Below are 23,446 nucleotides of genomic sequence, written 5' to 3' on the forward strand. Positions count from 1 at the left end.
CCATAAATGATAACCTTTGGAGGCGTCTCTAGCCCCTTGCTTGGGTCAATTAGATGCAAGTTTCTTGTACTTGGTGGATTTATCTCTTCGGGCCAGGGGCGAAGTCACGCCTATATTAATTATTTAAATAGCATCTTGAGGATGTAGTCGTGGTGCGCGCAAACCGGCCGGATGAACCTCATTTCCAAAAAAAAAAAAAAAAAAGAAAAAATTTCTTGATTCAAATTGATCAAAATCCATCAGGTGCAGAATTACATCAGTCAAAATATAAAACTGGTTTGCTCGAATGAGTCGAATCCTTGTGGCATCTACTGTTTTAGGTATTTTATCATTCTTTGAGAATGGAAAAATGACCAAGAAGCAATTGGCACATCGAAGCGGAAAATCCGATTTGAATGGCTTCGGTTTTCCCCCCAGTTTTTCGGACTATAAAGGCTACAAGAAAATCGGCAAGGGAGATTCATCTCTTCCTTTCCATTCCAGTGAACATTTCGAGTGCTTTGCAGCTTTCTTTCTACTTGGTTTCTTCAAAAGCTCTATACAAAACCTTTGCTTCTCCGCGCGGATTAATGGCTTGGGCTTGCTCGAAGTGCACCTTCCTCAATTCTCCATCGCATAAATTATCGTGCCAAATCTGTCAATCTTCTTCTTCGTCGTTAAATCCGTCATCGTCTTCTCCCTTTTTCACCATTAACATGGGCTTGCAAGTCGTGTACTTTCTCTAACACATTTGCCAATACTAGTTGTGAAATATGCGGTACCAGACAAAATGGTTCTTTTCTATCGAGATTAGACAATTTGGAGACTATTGGATCAGATGATGAATTGGGTTCTGAAGTGGGTTCTGTTTTCTTGCCCTTGCAACCCTGTAAGAGGAAGACTCGGGACACAATTGAGGATGGTGATAGCGTCAGTGAATCTGGTAAGTTCCGAGGGGAAAAATCGTCGAGGCAGGCAGAAACCCTCGTAGGTGAGATTTTGTTCTTTTGCTCTATATTCATTCTGGTAAAATACCCACTTGCCCCTTTCCCCTTCTTCTCTATGTTGCTTTTCATTGGTATGATCTTTTTGGTTTCCCTGGTTTAAGCGATTGAAAATCTTTCGTTTTCTGCTGTTTCTTGTGGCTTCTGTTTCTGTTGTTTGAAGGGTTTTGTCTTTTTAAAGGATTAATATATTCTGTTTTGGTCTTCACTGTTTTATTTTCGGGTGTCTTGGAACTACGACTGATGTTGGATTCATGGGCTTAGAAAGGTCGGGATATTCTGAACCTGTATTGTTCTAATGGTCTCATCTTCAAAGAAAATGCTGTCTTACAGTCCCTGGCCCTCCACTCCCTTTCTTTCATAAGAACATTATCAAACTCAACTTTGGTGGTTGATCTTTGGTCTAGATAATTCGAGACTCGTCGCTGAATTGCAGAAGATAAACAGGACTTAAAGGACTTAATATTTGTTAGTATTACAGTTGTTCTTGGTGTTTGGAGATCTGGTAGCATTTTCTTCTTCTTCTTTTGGGCTGTGTGTGTTTGTGTGTGTGGGTGTGTAAAGAGATCTGCTAGCATTAGCTTACTCATTTCTGGCCTTCAGAGAGGTTAGAGGGCCCTGGAGGCTTACCTATCATGTCTGAGACCTTTATTCCCTCACTGGTTTGTTAAAGGAAAATCTTTGTTCATTTGAGGCATTACTATTATTATAGCTTATCAGCTTTGGATTGGGGTTTTAGAGAGTTAAAAAATGAGTTATAGGGCGGTACTAACTATTCATATTGTTACCATGGGCTCTTCTTACTATGCTTTTTAATTTTTTCCTCTCCAAGTTAATAAATTATTATTTAATAACACAATTGGGTTAACATGATCTAAACTTACACTTGCCGACCCAAAAGAGCAAAAACATACATAGTAGTACTGATCCATCCTTCTTGTCCTGATAGCCAGATGATGGGCAGGAGAGATCAAAGACCTATCACGCTTAAAATAGGTACATTAACAAAATCTTTGATGATAATCCTACAGTCCTACCAGAAACGTAATAATATCCGATGGCCCAGTACTCATCTTCTGGTCCAGCTCTTGAACAATAACTTGAGAATCAATCAAAATTGTGAAGGTTGTGAAGCCTAACCATATTGTTTCTTGGAACTCTCTCTAGAGTTTCCCTTGCTTGTGATTCCTGTTTGCTCCTGTGGTGATAATTACTATGAACACATTACACATGTTTTAAACTGCTAAACCTAATAGTTGCAGCCTATGTTACTGAGACACTCCAAATCATTAGCAGGAATCCTGTTGACAATTTGTGGAAAAACCAATAAGAGTGTTGTGAATAGAATATTTACTACACCCTGGTTGTATCAATTTCCATGTCCAGGTAACATATGTTGCAGCTAAGAAAGTGCAGAGGTATCTAAAATAGTAGATTTTTAGTTATTTTATATTTAAAGATGATAATTATGAGACATTATAATTGTTGTTTTGGAAATATTCATCATGGAGTGTTAAATGAATGCAGTAGACAAAAATCTGGATGCTTCTGGTAGTACATTAAAGATTTTGAGTTATAATGTTTGGTTCCGAGAAGATTTGGAGATGCATGAGAGGATGAAAGCACTTGGGAATCTCATTCTACAGCATTCCCCGGACCTCATCTGTTTCCAGGTTTTTCTAGTCCATTCTCAGCTTATTTTGAGTTCCTAGGAAGTTTCTTTTGTGCGTCTTTACTTATGAACTTTACAAGTTTTTATTTTGCAGGAGGTCACCCCCGATATATATGACATCTTTAAGCATGCAAGCTGGTGGAAAGTTTACACTTGTTCAGTCTCAAGTGAGATGGCAAACACAAGACCTTATTTCTGCATGCAGGTTCTGATCCCCTTCTCATCCTTGTGCATTCTTTTCATGTTTAGCTTACTGTCCCTTGACCAGATTCTATATGCCAGTATGGATGCAGTTGATCAGGATCATCCATTTATTGTTTAGCAATGAGTAGATCACCATCTCCCCCTCCCCTCTCTTTCCCTCAGATGGTATTAGCTTTCTATTCAACCTGCTGATCATTTGTTCCATCATGTTTTTTTGGCTGGTCAGAATGTTAAGCTGATATATCAGGTCACTGTCCATGCAATAAGATGAACAACATTTTTCTCCTGTTGCCCTCAGTTATTTTGATGATTTCCCTCTTTGTTTTTCTTCCTTCCTGGCATGATTTGTGGGTTTCAGTTTATCTGGATTCCTACAAGTTTTGGCATCTATTTGAGCTTTTATCTGACACATCTTTATACGTTTTAGCAAGATTCTAGTTTATGCAATCTTAACTTATGTCTAAATCTCACTTGCAGTTAAGTAAACTGCCTGTAAAATCCTTCAGCTGTAAACCCTTCAGAAACTCAGTAATGGGTAGGGAACTTTGCACCGCTGAGATTGAAGATGCAATGGGCAAACCCTTGATTCTTGCTACCAGTCACCTTGAGAGTCCCTGCCCAGGGCCTCCTAAATGGGACCAGATGTTCAGCAAGGAGCGTGTTGTTCAGGCAAAAGAGGCACTTAACGTTCTCAAGGATGCTCCAAATGTAATATTTGGTGGTGATATGAACTGGGATGACAAGTTGGACGGTGAATTTCCCTTGCCTGAAGGGTGGGTGGATGTTTGGCTGGAGCTAAGGCCTGGGGAAAATGGATGGACTTATGATACCAAATCCAATCAGATGTTGTCTGGTAACAGGACACTGCAGAAGCGATTAGACCGGTTAGTTTGCAGGTTACGTGACTTTAAAATAAGTGCAGTTGATATGATAGGGATGGAGGCAATTCCAGGACTGACTTACTGCAAGGAGAAAAAAGTGAGGAAAGAAGTGAAGAAGTTGGAACTCCCTGTTTTGCCGAGTGACCATTATGGCTTACTCTTAACAATCAGCAGCCAGTGATGATACATGGCTTTGTGAAATTGCTAACCTTCATCTGCCCTTTCTTCCTTAATTTTGTAAGTATGATTGGTCTAATTATGGTTAAAGACTTGAGATTCACCACCCCAGATGAAAACACCGAAAGCACCACTTCTGGTGGAGCATTATGACTTGCACTTCAGATGATTAGCAATTGGCTCGCATCTTTTGTACAATATGGATGCTTTTTGTTGAGCTGGGATCTTGTTCTTTTGTTTTTTGTTTCCTTTTTTTGTCTTTCCCAAAAGCATTAAAGCTGTCTAAATTGTCCAGAATGTTGCATGCCATATTTTACACTTCCTCTGCTACTCCCTTTTGACAAGCAATGCACCAGTCTCTGAAATTCTTTTTAGGGAGCTTACTACTTTGATTGAAGTGGGTTCTTAAAGCTTCTCCGCAAGTAGCATAAACCAGGAATTTAAGTTGAAATTTGAGGTTTCTCCTCACGATTCCTTCATGGATGTGTTAAATGCAATGCCAAACAGGTAGCTTCAACTTGTATGTTGAGACACTAGGACTAAGTAATAAGGTGCAGTAACGATGCGAGTGCTACCTTCTGGCCCCGGTATAGATGTCCCTAGTCGTCCTAGATAGAGTGCCACTGGATCTCCTCTTCCTTGGTGGCTTCTCCATTGCCAATATAGTTGGGAGGTTCCTTTTTGCTGCATGTGTTGCTCACATTTGGTTGGAGCAAAACCTTCATAGATGGACCCATAAATCTCGTTCTCCAAGCTATCCCATCTCGCTTCTAAGCCCTTGTGGATAGACAACTTAAGGAAGAGACTCATTGTTGTAATTTGGGCTTCAAATTCGTCTTCGGTCTGTCCCCACCCCCCTCCCTCCAGCTTTTTCGCTCGTGTTATTCTTTCCTACCTTTCGAGCTGAATATAATATAGGTAAAGTGAGACCTAAGAGTTTATTCACCTTGATTGGTATTTCCTTAAGAAATTACGAATATTTTAGTATCACAATAGCAATATATATTGGTGTTGCTAGAGATTATACAAAATTACAAATACAGCATTGCTATCTATAATGTCGGTTTTTATTGTAAGAAATAGTTCGATAGTCACTCACTTTATTCAGTTTGACACATATATATACTTATTATGGAATGCCTGTATATGATTCTGACTAGTTTTGCTAGACAAAAAAAAGAAGGAAATTCTGACTTATCCATCTAATTTCGGCTTCAAGATTTTAGGATGAACATGCAAAAAGAAAAGATTTCCCATCTAAGTTTGGTTTTAAAGTTAAACCATCAAAATCATGAAAAAAATAAAATTGTCAATGCGGTGAACGTGGATCGAACACGTGACCTTCAGATCTTCAGTCTGACGCTCTCCCAACTGAGCTATCCCCGCATTTTGTTATTGTAATTGTAACAAATATAATTATTTGTTCAATTGATTGTCCAATGCGAGATTTGGCCCAGCATTACTGGCTTGCTGCCGAGACCAGCATGAAGGCTATATTTATTTTAAAGGTTGAGACGGTAATTTCATGTTGTAGATCATCACCATTTTCACCTAAAGGTTGAACATGGGCAATTGTTTGTTAGAACTCAGAAGGGCTTGCATTTCTTGCACTGCAGATGAATTTGGACTTGACATTCCGCAAAAATTTTTTATGTCACAAAAGGTAAGGCCTCCCCTTATCGTCTAGTTGAGAACCTAGGGTATAGAGCTATTATAGGATGAGGAAGCTATGGCTTGATCATTAGTCATTTGTTAATTGCATTAGAGGTAACTCCGCTAGTGTTTTGCTGCCAATCCCAAGCTCGGGTAAAGGAGGAGGGTTGGTGTGTCAGGTCGGCAGCCAACACTAGAAAAAATCTAGTCAAACCCTTTTTCTATGGATTCGACCTTATATGATAAACACTAGGGTGTTCCCCGTCAAAAGAAGTAACACGACTACACTATGGCCTGAGTGCAGTGACAAGTGGGCAAGGGTTAGCTATAGGGCGTCCCCTATAAGCGACGCGTCACATCGGCTTTGAATGCAGTGATAAGTAGGCAAGAGTTCCCAAGCCGTGGACGAATGCAAGTAAATAAGCTAATCCAAAAACGTAGGATTGGATTGGCATCATAGAACATATGATCTTTAATAGATAAAAGCTTAGAATTGATAGATGTTATGAGGAAAAGAATGATTAATATAGCTCGCATTCAAGAGATTAGACAAAAAGGTAAAAAAGATAAAGAGTTAGATGACTCTAAACTCTGATATACTGGGGATAAAACTAATAAAAATGGGGTAGGTATAATAGTGGATAAAGATTTTAAGAATGATGTGGTAGATGTTAAAAGAGTGGGTGATATGATTATTGCTATTAAGCTTGTAACGGAGAAAGAGATTGTAAATATAATTTGGGCATATGCACCTCAAGTAAGATTGAATGAAAGTCTAAAGTTAGAATTTTGATAAACTAATGAATGGATTAATGCAAGGAATCGTCAAGGAGAAAAGATTATCATAGGAGGTGACCCAAATGGACATATTGGAAAAAAATCAAATTTGAGGGCTGTGAGAGTATATATGCAAGATATGGTTTTGGAGAGATGAATGAAGAAGGGATTTCAATTTTAGATTTTGCTATTGCTTTTGATACAACAACAACAATAAGCCTTGTCCCAACTAAATGGGGTCGGCTACATGGATTCTTGACTTCCAATCAGTTCTGTTCAAAGCCATGCTAGATACTAGGCCTAAGCTATGCATATCATTTCTCACCGTTTCTCTTAAGGTTATCTTAGGTCTACCCCTAGCTCTTCTAGTTCATTCAATCTAGATTATATCACTTCTCCGTACATGGGCATTTATAGGTCTCCATTGAATGTGGCCGTGCCACCTCAAACAACTTTCTCGAAGCTTATCACTTATGGGAGCAACTCCCAAACCAACTCTAATATGATCATTCCTTATGTTATCCATCCTAGTTTTGCCACTCATCCATCTTAGCATCCTCATTTCTGCCACACTAAGTTTATCTATATGATTCTTTTTAACAGTCTAACACTCTGCACTGTACATCATAGCTAGTCGAATAACGGTCCTAAAAAATTTTCCTTTAAGCTTTAATGGAATACGCTGATCACACAAGACCCTGGACGCACCTCTCCACTTCATCCACCATATTTTAATTCTTTGAGAAACATCCTCCTCTAAATCACCTCTTTTACTTATGGTTGAACCTAGGTACTTAAAACAATCACTCTGAGGAATCTCCTTATCATCAAGTATCACTACCTCATCGTCTACTTGATCATGACTAAAGTTACAAACTAGATATTCTGTCTTTGTTCTACTTAGTTTAAAGCCTTTTAATTTCAAAGCTACTCTCCATGATTCTAATTTGATATTAATCTTCACTCGAGTCTCATCAATCAACACAATATTATCAGCAAAAAACATACACCAAAGGACCTCATCTTGAATGTCTTTAGTTAATTCATCCATTACAAGTGCAAATAGATATGGGCTTAAAGTTAATCTTTGATGTAACCCAACTGTAATTGGAAATTCATTACTTTGTACCCCCATTGTTCTTACACTTGTAACCATCATATATATCCTTAACTATATCTACATATTTACTTGCAACACTTTTTTTCCGTAGTACTTGCCAAATTAATGCTCTAGGGACTCTATCATAAGCTTTTTCTAGGTCAATAAATACCATATGAAGGTATTTCCTACATTCTCTATACCTTTTCATAAGTCTCATAATTAGGTAAATAGCCTCCGTTGTAGGTCTTTGCGACATAAACCCAAACTGGTTCTCCGTAATTGTAGTTAGGTGTCTCAACGGGTTTCAATTATTCTCTCCCATAATTTTATAGTATGGCTCATCAATTTAATGTTCCTATAGTTATTACAACTTTGAATATCTCCTTTATTTTTATAAATTAGAACTACGACGCTTCTCCTCCATTCATCTGGCATTTTCCATGTGCTCATAATCTTATTAAACAACTTAGTCAACCAAACTAGTCCATGGGTTCCTAAGCTCTTCCACAATTCTATTGGGATTTCATCAGGACCTTGTGTCTTGCCGAGTTTCATCCTCCTTAGTGCTTCTTTTACTTCGGACATCGAAATTCTACGTATATAAGTTTGAAAATTGGTGCCTTGGTGAAAGGTGTGATCTTCCGAATCATAAGTGCTTGAAGTTGCTTATTTAGTAGACTAGAGAAATAGATTTCCCATCTTTTCTTAATGTCCTTATACTAATACTTTATCATCTCCATTTTTAATATATCAAAAAAGAACCCCACCCATAGTATCAAAAAGATTCCCCGCCCAACAAGATAACAATTCCTCAATACATTCATCTATACTTTTGAAGATCCAACACCTTAGTTTTTGCCATGTCTAAAATAACTTTTTATTCTAATGGCAACATGAACGTATCCACACCAAGTATAAGAATCGAGCTTTCCTTTTAATTCACCTAGGACATCTTTAGCCACCTTCTTGATACACATAGCCATCTTCTCATTCCACATCGCATTTGTATCCCCCTTAAAATTCCACTTTCTTTGTTTAACTATTTCATTAACGAAGCATTTCAAACACTCTCCTTTCAAGTTCCACCATCTTATCCTGGGATAGTTAACATTGGACCTTTTATGAGTTTTGATGGTTAAACACATATCCAAGACCACAAGTCTATGTTGAACAATTAAGCTTTCCTCCCGGTATCACCTTGCAATCCTTGCACAACAATCTATCCGTCCTTTTAGTTAGGAAGAAATCTATTTGTCTTCTATGATGTCTACTTTTGAAGGTAATTAAATGCTATGGAATGCCCGTAAAAGAATTCAGACTAGTTTGCTAGACAAAAAAAGAAATTCTAATTTAAAAAAATAAAATTATAAATTGCGGTGAGCGTGGATCGAACACGTGACCTTCAGATCTTCAGTCTGACGCTCTCCCAACTGAGCTATCCCCGCATGTTGTTATTGTAATCGTAACAAATATACTTATTTGTTCAATTGGTTGTCCAACCCGAGATTTGGCCTGGCATTACTGGCTTGCAACCGAGACCAACATGAAGGCTAGTTTTATTTTAAAGGTTGAGACAGTAAATTCATGCTGTAGGTCATCACCCAAATGTTGAACATGGGCAATTGTTTGTCAGAACTGAGAAGGGCATGCATTTTCTTGCATTACAGATTCAATTTGGACTTGGCATTCCGCATAAAATTTTTAATGTCACAAAAGGTAAGGCATCCCCTTATCGTCTAGTTGAGAACCTAGGGTATAAAGCTATTATAGGATGAGGAAGTTGTGGCTTTATCATTAGTCATTTGTTAATTGCCTTAAAGGTAACTCCGCCGGTGTTTTGTTGTCGATCCCAAGATTTGGTAAAGGAGGAAGGTTGGTGCGTCAGGTCGACAGTCGACACTGGAAAAAATCTAGTCAAACCTTTTTTTCATGGATTCGACCTTATATGATAAACGTTAGGGTGTTCCCTGTCAAAAGAAGCGACTCGACTACACTATTGCCTCAATGCAGTGATAAGTGAACAAGGGTTAGCTAGGGTGTCCCTTGTAAACGACGCGTCACATTGGTGTCCGAACATAGTGATAAGTAGACAAGAGTTCCCAAGCCGTAAATGAGTGCAGGTAAATAAGCTAATCCAAAAACGTAGAATTGGATTGACATCCTAGAACATATGATCTTGTAATAGGTAAGAGCTTAGAATTGATAGATGTTTTGAGGAAAAGAATGATTAATATAACTCGCATTCAAGAGACTAGATGGAAGGGTAAAAAAACTAAAGAGTTGGATGACTCTAAACTCTTGTATACTAGGGATAAAACTAATAAAAATGGGGTAGGTATAATAGTGGATAAAGATTTTAAGAATGATGTGGTAGATGTTAACAAAGTTGGTGATAGGATTATTCCTATCAAGCTTGTAACGAAAAAAGAGATTATAAATATAATTTGGGCATATGCACCTCAAGTAAGATTGGATGAAAGTCTAAAGTTAGAATTTTGAGAAACTAATGAATGGATTAATGCAAGGAATTTGTCAAGGAGAAAAGATTATCATAGGAGGTGACCCAAGTGGACATATTGGAAAAAATAAAAAAGGCTATGAGATTATACATGCAGGATATGGTTTTGGAGAGAGGAATGAGGAAGGGATTTCAAATTTTAGATTTTGCTATTGCTTTTGATCTATCTACTATAAATATTTACTTCAAAAAGAGAGATGAACATTTAATTACTTTCAAAAGTGGACATCATAGAAGTCAAATAGATTTCTTCTTAACTAGAAATATTGATAGATTGTTGTGCAAGGATTGCAAGGTGGTACCAGGGGAAAGCTTAACTGCACAATATAGACCTATGGTTTTAGATATATACCTAACTCCAAAAACTCATAAAATGTGAAAGGTTAATTATCTTAGGATAAGATGGTGGAACTTGAAAAGAGAAGCGCTTGAAATCCTTCTCTAATGAAGTAGTCAAACAAGGAAAGTGGGATTTTGAGGGGGATATTAATACGATGTGGAATGAGATGACTATGTGTATCAAGAAGGTAGCTAAAGATGTCATAGGTGAATCAAAAGGAAAACTCAATTCTTATAGAGAAACTTGGTGGTGGGATAGTGAGGTTCAAACTATCATTAGGAATTAGAAAATTAATTTTAAAATAGGGCAAAAAACTAAGGATGTTGAGGATCTTCAAATGTATAAATTGGCTAGAAATAAAGCTAAAAAAATTGCGGGAAAAGCAAAGGAGAAGAAGTATAAAGAGTTATAATTAAGTTGGGTAATAAGAAAGGAGAAAAATCTATTTATAAGATAGCTAAAATAAAGGATATAAAGAGTAGAGATCTTGATCATGTTAGATGTATTAAAAATGGAAATGGTAAAGTACTAGTATATGATGAAGACATTAAAAAAAGACCGAAAATCTATTTCTCTAGTCTATTAAACGAGCATGCTTCAAGCACCTGTGGATCGGACGATTACATCATTCATCAATGCACCAATTTTCAAACATATATACGGAGAATTTTGATGTTCGAAGTAAAAGAAGCATTAAGGAGGATGAAACTAGGTAAGACACAAGGTCCTGATGAAATCCCAATAGAAGTATGGAAGAGCTTAGGAACCCGAATATTAGTTTGATTAATTAAGTTGTTCAACAAGATTATGAGTACAAGGAAAATGCTAGAAGTATGGAGGAGAAGCATTGTGGTTTTGATTTATAAAAATAAAGGAGAAATTCAAAGTTGTAATAACTATCGGAGCATTAAACTGATAAATCATACTATGAAATTATGTGAGAGTAATTAAAACTTGTTTGAGAAACTTAAACCACAATTATGGAGAACCAGTTTGGGTTTATGCCGAAAAGATTTACAAAGCAGAGTATTTACCTAATTAGGAGACTTATGGAAAAGTGTAGAGAGTGTAGAAAACACCTTCATATGGTATTTATAAACCTAGAAAAAATTTATATTAGAGTTCCTAGAGCATTAATTTGGCAAGTACTAGAGAAAATAAGTGTTATAAGTAAATATGTAGAAATAATTAAGGATATGTATGATAGTTCAATAACAAGTGTAAGAATAGTGGGAGAAAAAGTAATGAATTCCCAATTGCAATTGGACTACATCAAAGATCAACTTTAAACCCATATTCATTTGTACTTGCAATGGATGAATAAACTAAATACATTCAAGATGAGGTCCCTTGGTATATGTTTTTTGTTGATGATATTATGTTGAGAGATGGGACTTAAGTGGGGATTAATACCAAGTTAAAATCATGGAAAACATCTTTGGGATCAAGAGATTTTAAATTAAGTAGAACGTAGACAAAATATCATAGTTTGTGACTTTAATCATAATTAGGCAGATGATGAAGTGATGAAACTTGACGATAAGAAGATTTCTCAAAGTGATTCTTTTAGGTACTTAGGTTCAATCATAAATAAAAGAGTTGGTATAGAAGATAATGTTTCTCAAAGAATTAAAATAGGGTGGATAAAGTGGAGAGGTGCATCTAGGGTCTTGTGTGATCAACGTATTCCATCTAATTTCGGCTTTAAGATTCAAGGATGAACATGCAAATGGAAAAGTTTTTCCATCTAAGTTTGGTTTTAAAGTTAAAGCATAAACACAATGAAAATCTTACCCAAAAAAATGAAACACCATGAAAAAAATAAAATTATCAAGTGCGGTGAACGTGGATCGAACACGTGACCTTCAGATCTTCAGTCTGACGCTCTCCCAACTGAGCTATCCCCGCATTTTGTTATTCAAACCTTAACAAAACATAATTATATTTTAACTGATTATCCAACCTGAGATGCCTAGGAAGAGCAAATGCAATGTGATTCGGTATTGCTAGCTTGCTGCCAAGACCAGCATGACGGCAATTTCATGCTGTTGGTCATCACCAATCACCCAAAGGTTGAACATGGGCATATTGTTTGTCAAAACTCGGGGGGCTGCATTTCTAGGCTCATTTGCACTTGACATTCACCCAAAATTTTTTAAAGGGGTTTAAAAAAAAAAAAACACGGGGGGGGGGGCGCGGGGGGGGGGGGGGGGTGGGGGGGGGGTGCCGGTTGAACATGGGCATATCCTATCAAATAAAACTAATAAGAAATACCCATTCACAAACTCGCAAGAAAGGTTAGTTGCGGGCCGGCATGTGTGTCGGGCAGCCGCCTCGATGGCAAAGTCAGATGTTGAACTTGAATCAGGTCTCGCGCAAAAACTAAAAAGTTATGCTCAAAGTGTATTGGTTGATTACCGGAGGAATAGATGCATTTATACGTGTGGGTGTTACCTTTAATGTATTTGGTGAGTTGACTTGAGAGGGCCGTTATCCATCCGGGATCTCGCCTTTCTTGATAGCCCCCCACCCGGCGGTAGCGGAGTTGATTGCCTTATTAGGAGAGTGCCTTATTTGGGATGTGTCCCGTTCACCTCGAATAAGACCCACCACATAAAGCCCCACACGGGTTATACCTGTTCTAACCATAGAGGTTCCATATCACACACTAAGGCAAAAAAAGGACATGACACAAAGATGGAAGTTCCTAATCGGGGATTCACCCCACAAACAGTTGCACAAGCAACTACGCGGGACTCTGTCGGCTCCAAGCAAGGTAACCCGCACATTATATAATAAAGTTTCAATCCTTAAGTAAACACACAAATATTTTCAGGATAATCTCTGAACAGGCTTTGCTTGGAATCCTAATATGATCCCCAATTGACTTAGGCATCTGAGGTGGTTGCCTGGCATCCTAGCCGGCTTGCGTCTAACTTCTTTTGCAAGTTTCATCATCTTCTTCTTGGGACCTTACTCGAGAATCATTCCTCTTCACTCGAGACCAGAGTCAGATCTGAGACATAACAAATGTTACAAAAGGTAAGGCATCCCCTTATCGTCTAGTTGAGAACCTAGGTATAAAGCTATCATAGGATGAGGTAGTTGTGGCTTGATCATTAGTTAATTGTTAATTGCATTAGAGGTGCTGTGTCGATTTTATAGGGAATGGAATACTCCCGATTTCCCCACACAAGGTGATTGGCATAAGGAAATGGGGAATCTGATTTTAATGATTTGTTGAGTACTTAGATGGAGAGAAGAACCAAAATCAGCAATTCCCAAGTCATGTTAAATTGAATAATATAGTACCCATCTTTGCAGGAATCGAACAAGAATGGCTTTCTATTTGACAAATACCTTTTGATTTCATCAACCGACGTGATGGTTATTTTGATACCTCAACCAAACAGGAAAGAGGAGCATTTTGCAAGGGTACCAAGTCAAATTGATAAAGCTATACTTGTTTTCAGAAATGAATTTTTAATTTGGATTAGTGTTAAGGTGAAAACCGTTTTTACAAATCAAACCGAATGTTAACCAAAAAGCATAAAATTTTTGAAATCGTCTAAGAATTGAATATATGAAAAGCAAATCAGTTTCGGATTAACATCCTGATAATTTACTCTTTACCCTCACGATTTAGTCACAGAATTTAAAAAACTTAAACGCTAGAGTAAAGAGCATACATTGGTGAGTCACGTTGTTGTTGTGAAAATGTACTCTTAGCTCCTTAGTTCGCTTCTGATTCGGGATCTCGGGTATAGTTTCTTAAGACCAAAACAAAGGTTAAAGTGGACCGCCTCTAGGGACGGGAAGCCACCTTTAGTGATTAAGTCAATTCAGATAAGAAAACTAGAGACTCCCATTGAGGAATAAATGCCCAAGGGAATAACAAAGATAATGTTTTTCTAGAGTAATGCAAGAGCGTAATGGCTAGAGTATTCAAGTCCTCTTGGCCTTACCTTTGATCAAGCATAGTGAATTTTATATATACAGTTGGTCCATACCTAAAGAGATAGTGGATGCTTCACAACCTTTAGATGTTTATTTCGATGAGATGGAGGGTGGAAATGACTTCTTAGAGATGCTTGTGCAATAAGTCAAACAGTGTGATCTTTACGTTGGTGGAAGATCTTGTTGAAGAGGTCAAGCAATCAGTCTCCATTTGATATTGACATGACACTAGCCCGCAATTGGGGGAACAAAAAGGTGTAGGTGCAAGGCTCGAGATAAGCTTGGGATGAAGGAGAGGCTTCTTTGTCATCCATTAGCATTTAATGACTCTTGGCACATTTAATGTAGAATAAAATGCCATGATTGACATCTGGATGAAAAGACACGCCAAATCAGTTGCCAACACTGCTACTGAGAAGCCACACATGATGACAACTATTTGTCTCTGTGATGTTTGATTCTTAGGTTCTTAGCTGATATCTCCTCCGAGAAACCCATGACTAAGAAGCATCAATTGAACTATCTTTGTCAAAGCTTGAACCCTGGGTCCAATTCAAGTGGCTTTACTCCAGTTTAGAGATTCTTGTTATAATGACCATAACACACATGTACCATATGCCAACACTGATTTTATTCCTTTTCACTCGAAGTGTGAGTTAACATGACTTATATAGCCCATCATAGAGAGTTGGGATTCTCAATCCTCAAAGGGGCAAAAGATATGGTTTTTTCACATTCTTCTACCACATATTTAAAATGGTCTTTTTACAATCCACCACTTTGTTTGTGCTCAAAGGTAAACCTCCTTTCTAATCATGTAAACATGTAGTGAATGGATGTAAGAGGAGCATAGTCTTCATTGGATTCAACTTCAGCATTGTGCATTTAATATGCAACATTAAGCTGCGTATGGCCACAATCTCCCTTAGTGGTCGAGGTCAAAATCTCGACTACTCATTTTGCATTTGAACAGCAAATAGCTCAATGTTGCACGAGACAAACTCCATCCGCTTCCGAGGGTGGCTCCCCCCCCAAAAAAAACCTTATTAAATCTTAAATGATTATCAATAAATGAGACTTGGTTTGGATTGATCATGTGCCAAAATTTTCTATTTTCTATTTTTTTATTGTTTCATAGATTATCAAAAATTTTTTATTTAACAATCAATATTTTCATAGCTTTACTACACAATGTCATCATATCATATGGATTATGCCTTGATCAAGCAACATCGGGAAACGAGGGAAGACCATGTTATCAAACAGCCCCTTCCCGGAATCTTACGCTATTTTACAAAACAATCATGCAATTGCTGGTGAAAAAGAAAGTGAACCCAGTTCATTCGCACCAACTGATAAATGATATTTAGTAGAAGATACCTTTGATGATATTAAGACCGATGAGAAGGAAAAATAGCTTGGAAGAAGAAGCTGAGATCGCCCTTGAGAGCATCAAATGCCAACATCTTATCCACTGCATCCTGCATTAAGAGTAATACAAACCAAACTTTTTTTAGCAGGGAACATATGTTAAATAATTTCAGAATCCTTTTGGATGAAGCTTAGCTCCCAAAGATACTACCTTATAGTCATGATCTCTAGCTGAAATTTTCTCATTGCACAGTCTCTCAATGTGCTTATTTGTTCCACTGGCCTCCAACACGAATGCTGCTCTCCTGACAACTTCCTCTGGTACACCTACACAAAACAACGCAGTAATCAGTCCCCCCTGCCGTACCCAGAACTTCAAACCCTTCATCTCCACCTCATTTGAGTCTTGTAGACCAACGAAGTTGGGGAGCACAATTATGATATTTCTCTCATGATCCAGAAATCTCCGCCGATGCCTTTCCCCTACTACCGTCAAAGTTCTATAAATATCCATTTTATATGATTAGAAGAGCTCTGTGTTGTTTCTTTCAGCTCTAAGTATGGGGCATGAAAAACTTCTATACAACTAATATTGTTACAGAATTTGCATATCCTTCTATTGAGGGATTGTCAGATAATATCCGGTGCTCATCTAGTGATCTTCACTTGGACAATCAAATTAGTAAGTTAAAAACATCTATAATCACATTCTTATCTAAGGCAGGGAAGAGATAATCAAACTTGTTGAAAACAGACATGTTTTCCTGCGCCAACAATCAACAGAATTGCTTTTAGTTTCAAATTTCATTGACTTAAAGGTGCTAGCAGATCTAAACAAGTGATGCAAACCGGTAAACGTGGATTTTGTGATGTTATTTCCAATCAGTTGATAAGGATATTCAAATTCTCATACTAGAAGGGAAGGGGGGGGGGGGTTGAATAAGCTAACTGTGAATGAATTTTAGACGTACCAGCAAGTAAAGCACAGTGCAACCCTGTAGCACACACAATTAACTTCTGTGACTTGAAATGGATATTAAAAGTTGATATCCAAGACATTATAGAAGTCCAGACTCACCATAACTCAGAAGTGCATGTCCAGGGACAAGCCTGCATGACAAACCATCCAAAAATTTTGGAGAAAATTATCAATGAGCAAATAGAGGTCATATTTATATAGCTTATGGATCATTTACCACATCAGATCATAATAACCAAGGTTTGAGAACCAAAATGATCTTAAATAAACTGGTTGGCATAAGAAAACTGTGTAGCCTACCACATTTTGCTGGAATAAAAGGGCGAAGGTGACCATGACCATCTAAAACGTGTAGTTGTATTTGGTTTACTAACAGGGAAGGTGATGGATAAGATGGACAATGTCAACCCATAGGGAAGAAGAGAATTGATCATATAGTCCACCATACAACTGGGTGAAAGAGTTATATTCCCAGGGAAAATTATTATGTGGTTCTATACATCTAGTAAAACTAACCTAACTACTAGGTGATATATAGCCCAGTATCATTCATTAAAGAGGAATTTTTAAATACCGGTATAAGAACACAATGTCTTCCTCAACTTTACAGCTACCATCAGGTCTCAGCACACTCATGGTGTAGAACTTGATGCTGTCAGACTGCAATGACCAGTACATAAATTGTCATTCCCTCAAAAGAATAGTGATGATACATTCAAACAAGCTAACAGAAATTGAACACACTTTTAGTAAGCAACTCTCACTAAATATCTCGGTCAAGTGTGTACACACCAGAACCTGCAATTTATCAGCAGAGTCCAAAAGATGGGTTAAACATAGAAGTATTTGTCTAAGAATTCGCAAATGAAGGTCAGCTAAGGAAGAAAATTTTCACTACATTAATTTAGGGTACAAATTAGTTTATCCATCCAAGGGATGAAACTTGAGAACCATTTCCAACGGTTGCCAGATGTAATGGTAAATTATTACACCCTATGTACTCCCTGTGTTCCTTAGAATTTTCCACTTTTAAGCATTTAATTATCAATTTTGGTTGCTTTTCCATCCATTGACACCGCTCTCCATACAGTTCTACTTCCCATTAAAAGAATGTTAATCTGGAACCATGGGAAAACTAAGTACTCCTAAAAATGTGCAACAGGGGGAGTATTGCATAAGGGAATGTATTTTTTGGTGAATATATAGCTATCAAGGTGTCGCGTAGTTGTCCAAGTGCCTTGAATGCCTTTGTCACTTAGTTGGTATTGACTTAATTTTTATCCCTCTCCAAGCCATGGTTTGCTGTGCCATGACAACTAAAGATAATGTAAAGTATATAAATAAATAAACTAGAGATCAGAGATAATTATAGAAATCTTTCGCCAGTATTAAGCACATCTTGTAATCAAACACTTATCATGGCCAGAAAACTGATTTTCAAGTACAAGAAATAGGATAGGCAATTGATGCATTATCACTTTCACAAACCTTTGGAGGGAAATCACAGGAGGCAAAATGATTTATAGTTCCACCAAGGAGACCGATGCCGTCTGACATGAATAAGGAGAACAGCTTTCAACACAAAAGGTGACTTGAGCAGAGGAATCAATTAATGTTACTTTTAAATGAGGAAAATCTGTTTTACATCAAATATACAAGAAACATAGAATATAGGGAATATCAAAGAACCTACCTCCTGCAAGAGTACCTTTACCAAATTCATCCATTAAACATAATGATCGTGATGTCGCCTGCCTATGAAATTTCTGGCTATCAGCTTACAAAAATGATGAAAGTGGTAGTATACAAATAGATTTGCCAGACAGCAATTTTGGACAAGAGAAATGTCACACCATTCAAGCTCATTGAAATGATCTAAAAGCTTCCAATATGAGATCCAGTGAGCATCATTTCAAAACTGTGCAGTCTTAGAAATAAAGTAGTACAAGATATTCTCTTTTTCCATAGAAATTTGTTCGCTCAAGAAGGGCTCCAAAAGACATTGATCATAAATGAGAAGATTTTTTACGGAGAAAAACAAATATGGATTCGCATTTATGTACATGAAAATTATATAGGAACATGAATAATAAAGGTAGGATTGCACAGATGACAGATCAACCCTGTTCCTAACACTTTAGATTGGAGAACCCATGGATGGCACTGGAGCCCAGAAGACCATTAGATATGGTTGCTAGTAAGGTGGTACCATACTCAGCTAGGTAGTTGGAACAAACCTAAGCATCATTCCCACTTGATGTAGATCAATCATGAAAGTTGATTGCTCAGCAGTCATAAGCTTGTTTCCCATTGCACAGAATATCCTGTTTCCAAAGTATTGCTGTTAACCTGGTCTATTGCATGCTAAAAATGCAACTGCTGTTGTAGATAACCCCAGAAGTGAAATTTGTTGGAGGTTATGAGCCCACAAACCTATCTGTTAACCCCACAGTAGCAGCCTCTGCAGGTACAAAACTTCCAATATGGGAAAGGAACACAATTAAAGCCACCTGAAGCACATCCACACCAACTTACTTATTGATTCACATAAAATAAACCACACTATTCTGTTTAGCACAGTGTCATCTGTCATCTCAGAGTTATGGTAATCAACATACATACAGATTTCAGAAATCAAATATCCTATGCCTAATTGAGATAACATTAAATCTCAGAAACAACTCATTCCAAAGAAATGCAAGTTTAGAAGCTGCAGTCTGTAACACAACAATAGAAGTGACTATTAACAAAATAAATGGTCCATGGTTGTCCTCAACTTAAACCTAAAGAAAATAGTTTCATAGTGTTAATGACTAAAATGGTCATTCTATATCTTCTGGTCTGAACCGGCGGTTGCACGATCCGACCAGGTTCGCAACCTAGCAAGGTCCGACCAGGCGGTTCATGGTAGGACCGACCATAGTGATAAGCCCATCCAATTAGCAGGATGAGAAAGCCTCACGAAAGTAGACTCCTACCATCCAACAACTGGAGAAGAGAGTCAGCTAGGTAAAAGAACTCTTTATTGAGTTACTTTCCTAGAGCAACTCATATTAGAGTCACATTCCGAGTATAACTCTATTATTATACACTATATAAACCCCTCAGGTAAACACCATGAGGTAGGAATTAATATTCTGTGTGATCAATTACTTGAATTCTCTATTGAGTAGTTGAGATCATATCATTAGTACTGACTTGCTCGTCGGAGACGTACCTCGACCACACAAGGTCGAGCACGTATTTTGTAGGTTTATGACAGGGAAGGGCGAGCGAGATTCCGTATCAACAATTGGCGCCGTCTGTGGGAACTGCATCGAAAAGTCATGGGACGATCAAGATCGAAGATCGTGATCGAGAAGGAGGTTGGGGAAGATGTTTCAAAGGAGATCCTCCACCTAAAATTCTGGAAAACCCCGACCAAGGGGAGAAAGATCCCGAACAGGTGGAGAAAGACCCCAAGCAGGAGGAGAAAAACTCCAAACACTTGCAGCAAGGCACATTGGCAAATCAGGTGGAGGTACTCCAGAAGGGACAAATAGAGCTTCGAAAGGAGATATCCTCCCTGAATGAACTAATCAGGATGGCCATGTGTCATGTAATTGCCCCGACTGCAGAACCAAAAGAAACTCAGAAAGTACTGGAGAGAAGCAAGAGTAACCTCTTGATCATTCCCAATCAAACGCCTCGACCATCTCAAGCAAATGGACAGAAGTTAAAAGAAAAGCTAGGCAAGAAGTCCTGTGCATCTGAGAAAGAAATTCCAAGTAAGGATCCTCTGATGGACGATGACAATGATCAAGGTAGCAGCAACAATCCACTCAAAGGACCAAAAGACAAAAAAAGCGAGCCCGGACCGAGCAAACGTGAAGAACACATGAGCAAGCAAATCAAAGAATTAGATGAGAAGCCAAAGAAGTTAAAGGATCCAAACAAAGACGAGCTATATGCTTTTCTAAAGGAGGATCCTTTCATCCAAGCTATCTCAGAGGTGGAAATACCAAAAGGATTCAAATGCCCTACTTTCACTTTGTTCGACGGGTCACGATGTCCAAAACATCACATCACTCGCTACAAATCGACCATGTCAATCTATAAGCATAATGAGGCAGCCATGTGCCAAAGTTTCCCTGCCTCTCTAACCAGTTCTGCATTGGATTGGTTCTTGGCACTACCAAGCAGCTCGATAAAGAGTTTCGATCAATTAGGTCGAGTGTTTGTATTGCACTTCCAGAGTGGAGTTGGAATGAAGAAAAAAGAGGATACTTTGTTTGCTATAAAACAAGGTTGGACGGAGTCTATATGAAGTTTTCTTCACAGATTCAACAATCTAACCATGCAAATTAAAAGCTTGGATGAAAAAATCGCGTTCCATGTATTGTACCAGGGACTTACTCATAAAGGATTGCTAGAACGACTACTCCTGGATATGCCAAAAACATATGCAGAGTTGAACAAAAGATGCCATAAACAAACAGAAATTACGGAAACCCTAGAGTCTCAAAAGAGAGAGCCTAGGACCGAAAGAAGGAGCAATCGTGAACGAGCACCTCCGGCCAGGATGCTAGGGATAAGCTCGACCAAGAATAGTTGAGTAGAACCCGTAAAAAATCAAGAGATCGGTAATCTCCCACTAAATGCAAGGATATCAGAAATCTTGACACAAATCAAAGGTCAAGGGCTTCTGAAGTGGCCGGACAAAATCCGGGCACCACCGGAAAACGTGATAAGCAAAAATATTGCGAATATCATAAGGATCACGATCATTGGACGGACAATTGCAAAAATCTGAAGATGGAGATCGAAAATCTAATTTCCCGAGGACACTTTAAGAGATTCATACAATCTAAATAGGAAGGCCGACCACAAGACAAACCGACCCTGAAGAGAGAAAGGTCGGACTATAAGGAAGAAAGAAGAAGTCCGGCCAAACGCCGACCTAAGGCGGATGAAGGTCAAGGAAAAAGAAGTCCGGTGTATACTGTATTTGGTGGTCCGGCGGAAGAATCAAGTCAACAAACAAAGAGAAAAGTACAATATATTGGGAATACTGAAACCAATAAAAATATATCTACTGAGCCAATTACTTTTTCTTCAAAGGATCTAAGGGACATCACAATCCCTCATGATGATGCCTTAGTAGTCAAAGTTTTCCTAGAAGGAGAATATGCTCGTTCCATGCGAAATCCAACTTTATGGTTTCCAGGATCATCCACCCGAGCAGAAGGTACGATTCGATTAGAGCTACGGATTGGAGAGCACCCAAGAGATAGGATCGTACAAACCAATTTTATGGTTGTATGAGATTTGTCGGCATATAATGCTATCATAGGATGACCAACCCTCTGCGCACTCGAAGCAGCGGTCTCCTCGCTACACATGAAGATGAAATTCCCGACCACGAAGGGAATTGGAGAATGTCTGGCCGACCAGAAAAGTAGCCGGCAAAGTTACAACAATTACATGCGAAAGAAGAGAAGGACAAACTCGACAATGACTATTGAATTCAGGGACGATCGTGATGAAGAAACTTTACAAAGAGCCGAACCCGTGGAAGAACTAGAAAAAATCCACCTCAATCCCAACCACGAGGAACAAGGCACCATGATTGGTGCCGAACAAGAAGCAAACTTCAAATCAGAGCTTACCAAGTTTCTAAAGAAAAATTTTGATGTATTCGCTTGGTCGGCTGAAGACATGCCAGGGATTGACAGGGAGGTTGCCGAGCATAAACTCTGTATCGATCCACAGGCAATTCCGGTGGTTCAAAAAAGAAGAAATTTCTCCATTGAAAAGCATGAAGCCATTCGAACTGAAGTGCAAAAGCTAAGACGGTCTGGCTTCATAAAGCCCACAGACCACCCGAAGTGGCTGACTAACGTGGTGATGGTCAAAAAAGCGAACGGGAAGTGGCGGATGTGTACGATTACACAGACCTCAACAAAGCTTACTCGAAGGATCACTATCCACTTCCAAGGATCGATCTTCTCATAGATGCAACGGCCGGGCATGAAATGCTCAGTTTCATGGATGCATATTCAGGATATAATCAGATCCTCATGCACCCTGAAGATGAAAAACATACAACATTCATGACTAACAGGGACAGCTATTACTATAAAGTAATGCCTTTTGGTCTAAAGAATGCAGGAGCAACATATCAAAGGGCGGTAAATAAAATCTTCACACATCAAATTGGCCGGAACATGGAGGTATGTGGATGACATGCTGGTAAAAAGCATATCAAAGAAAGATCATTTGACTGACCTAGCAAAAGTATTCAAAGTGCTTCGAAAATACAAGATGAAGCTTAACCCTAAAAAGTGCGCTTTCGGGGTGTCTTCTGGAAAATTCCTCGGATTCATGGTGTCTCAAAGAGGAATCGAAGCCAATCCTGAGAAAATCAAAGCAATTTTGGACATGAAAGCACCCAGAACCATCAGAGAAGTTCAATGCTTAATTGGTCGGGTGGCAGCGCTGAACAGATTCATTTCTAGATCAGGGGAGAAGTGCATGCCATTTTTCAAAGCTTTAAAGCAGGTAGCAAATCAAAAAGGCAACATTTGGAATGACGAGTGTCAGGGAGCATTTGAAGAACTAAAAAAGAAACTATCCCGACCACCTTTGCTCGTGATGCCGACCAGCAAGAAGGAGCTACAACTATATTTAGCCGCTTCATCGATGGCGGTTAGTGCGGTTCTTGTACAAGAAGAAGGTAATGTACAACAACCTGTCTATTATATCAGTCATGTTCTAAATGACGCCGAGACTCGCTATCCAGAAGTGGACAAACAAGCTTTGGCACTAGTTGTAGCGGCCAGGAAGCTCCGTC

General features: G+C 38.4%; 2 protein-coding genes and 3 non-coding genes across 5 annotated transcripts in view; 1 reads left to right on the forward strand and 4 right to left on the reverse strand.

Annotated features, from left to right (window-relative positions):
- Positions 1-299: 299 nt before the first annotated feature.
- Positions 300-4,269, forward strand: LOC149004259 (endonuclease/exonuclease/phosphatase family protein). Its single transcript, XM_089135508.1, is given in 5 exon segments — positions 300-695; positions 697-970; positions 2,511-2,656; positions 2,750-2,860; positions 3,337-4,269. Coding segments are annotated over 5 exon segments (1,416 nt in total). The 5' UTR covers positions 300-395; the 3' UTR covers positions 3,922-4,269.
- Positions 4,270-5,230: 961 nt separating this feature from the next.
- On the reverse strand, positions 5,231-5,303 carry TRNAF-GAA (transfer RNA phenylalanine (anticodon GAA)). The gene has a single exon. It is a non-coding gene; the product is annotated as a tRNA-Phe (tRNA).
- A 3,518-nt stretch (positions 5,304-8,821) lies between these two features.
- TRNAF-GAA (transfer RNA phenylalanine (anticodon GAA)) lies at positions 8,822-8,894 on the reverse strand. Its single transcript has one exon. It is a non-coding gene; the product is annotated as a tRNA-Phe (tRNA).
- Positions 8,895-12,142: 3,248 nt separating this feature from the next.
- TRNAF-GAA (transfer RNA phenylalanine (anticodon GAA)) lies at positions 12,143-12,215 on the reverse strand. Its single transcript has one exon. It is a non-coding gene; the product is annotated as a tRNA-Phe (tRNA).
- A 3,391-nt stretch (positions 12,216-15,606) lies between these two features.
- The window catches only part of MSH5 (MUTS-homolog 5), a 38,176-nt gene continuing 30,336 nt past the window's right edge, over positions 15,607-23,446 (reverse strand). Inside the window, 11 exon segments of the mRNA XM_089168595.1 lie at positions 15,607-15,745; positions 15,847-15,962; positions 16,607-16,630; positions 16,714-16,745; positions 17,189-17,274; positions 17,359-17,412; positions 18,103-18,164; positions 18,308-18,369; positions 18,852-18,938; positions 19,048-19,124; positions 19,278-19,331. Of these exon segments, the coding sequence (XP_089024721.1) occupies positions 15,656-15,745; positions 15,847-15,962; positions 16,607-16,630; positions 16,714-16,745; positions 17,189-17,274; positions 17,359-17,412; positions 18,103-18,164; positions 18,308-18,369; positions 18,852-18,938; positions 19,048-19,124; positions 19,278-19,331 (744 nt within the window). The 3' untranslated portion in view covers positions 15,607-15,655.

This window comes from Hakea prostrata, chromosome 9, assembly GCF_041222555.1.
Source record: "Hakea prostrata isolate BN-2017 chromosome 9, UWA_Hpros_2, whole genome shotgun sequence".
NCBI classification, from domain to species: domain Eukaryota; kingdom Viridiplantae; phylum Streptophyta; class Magnoliopsida; order Proteales; family Proteaceae; genus Hakea; species Hakea prostrata.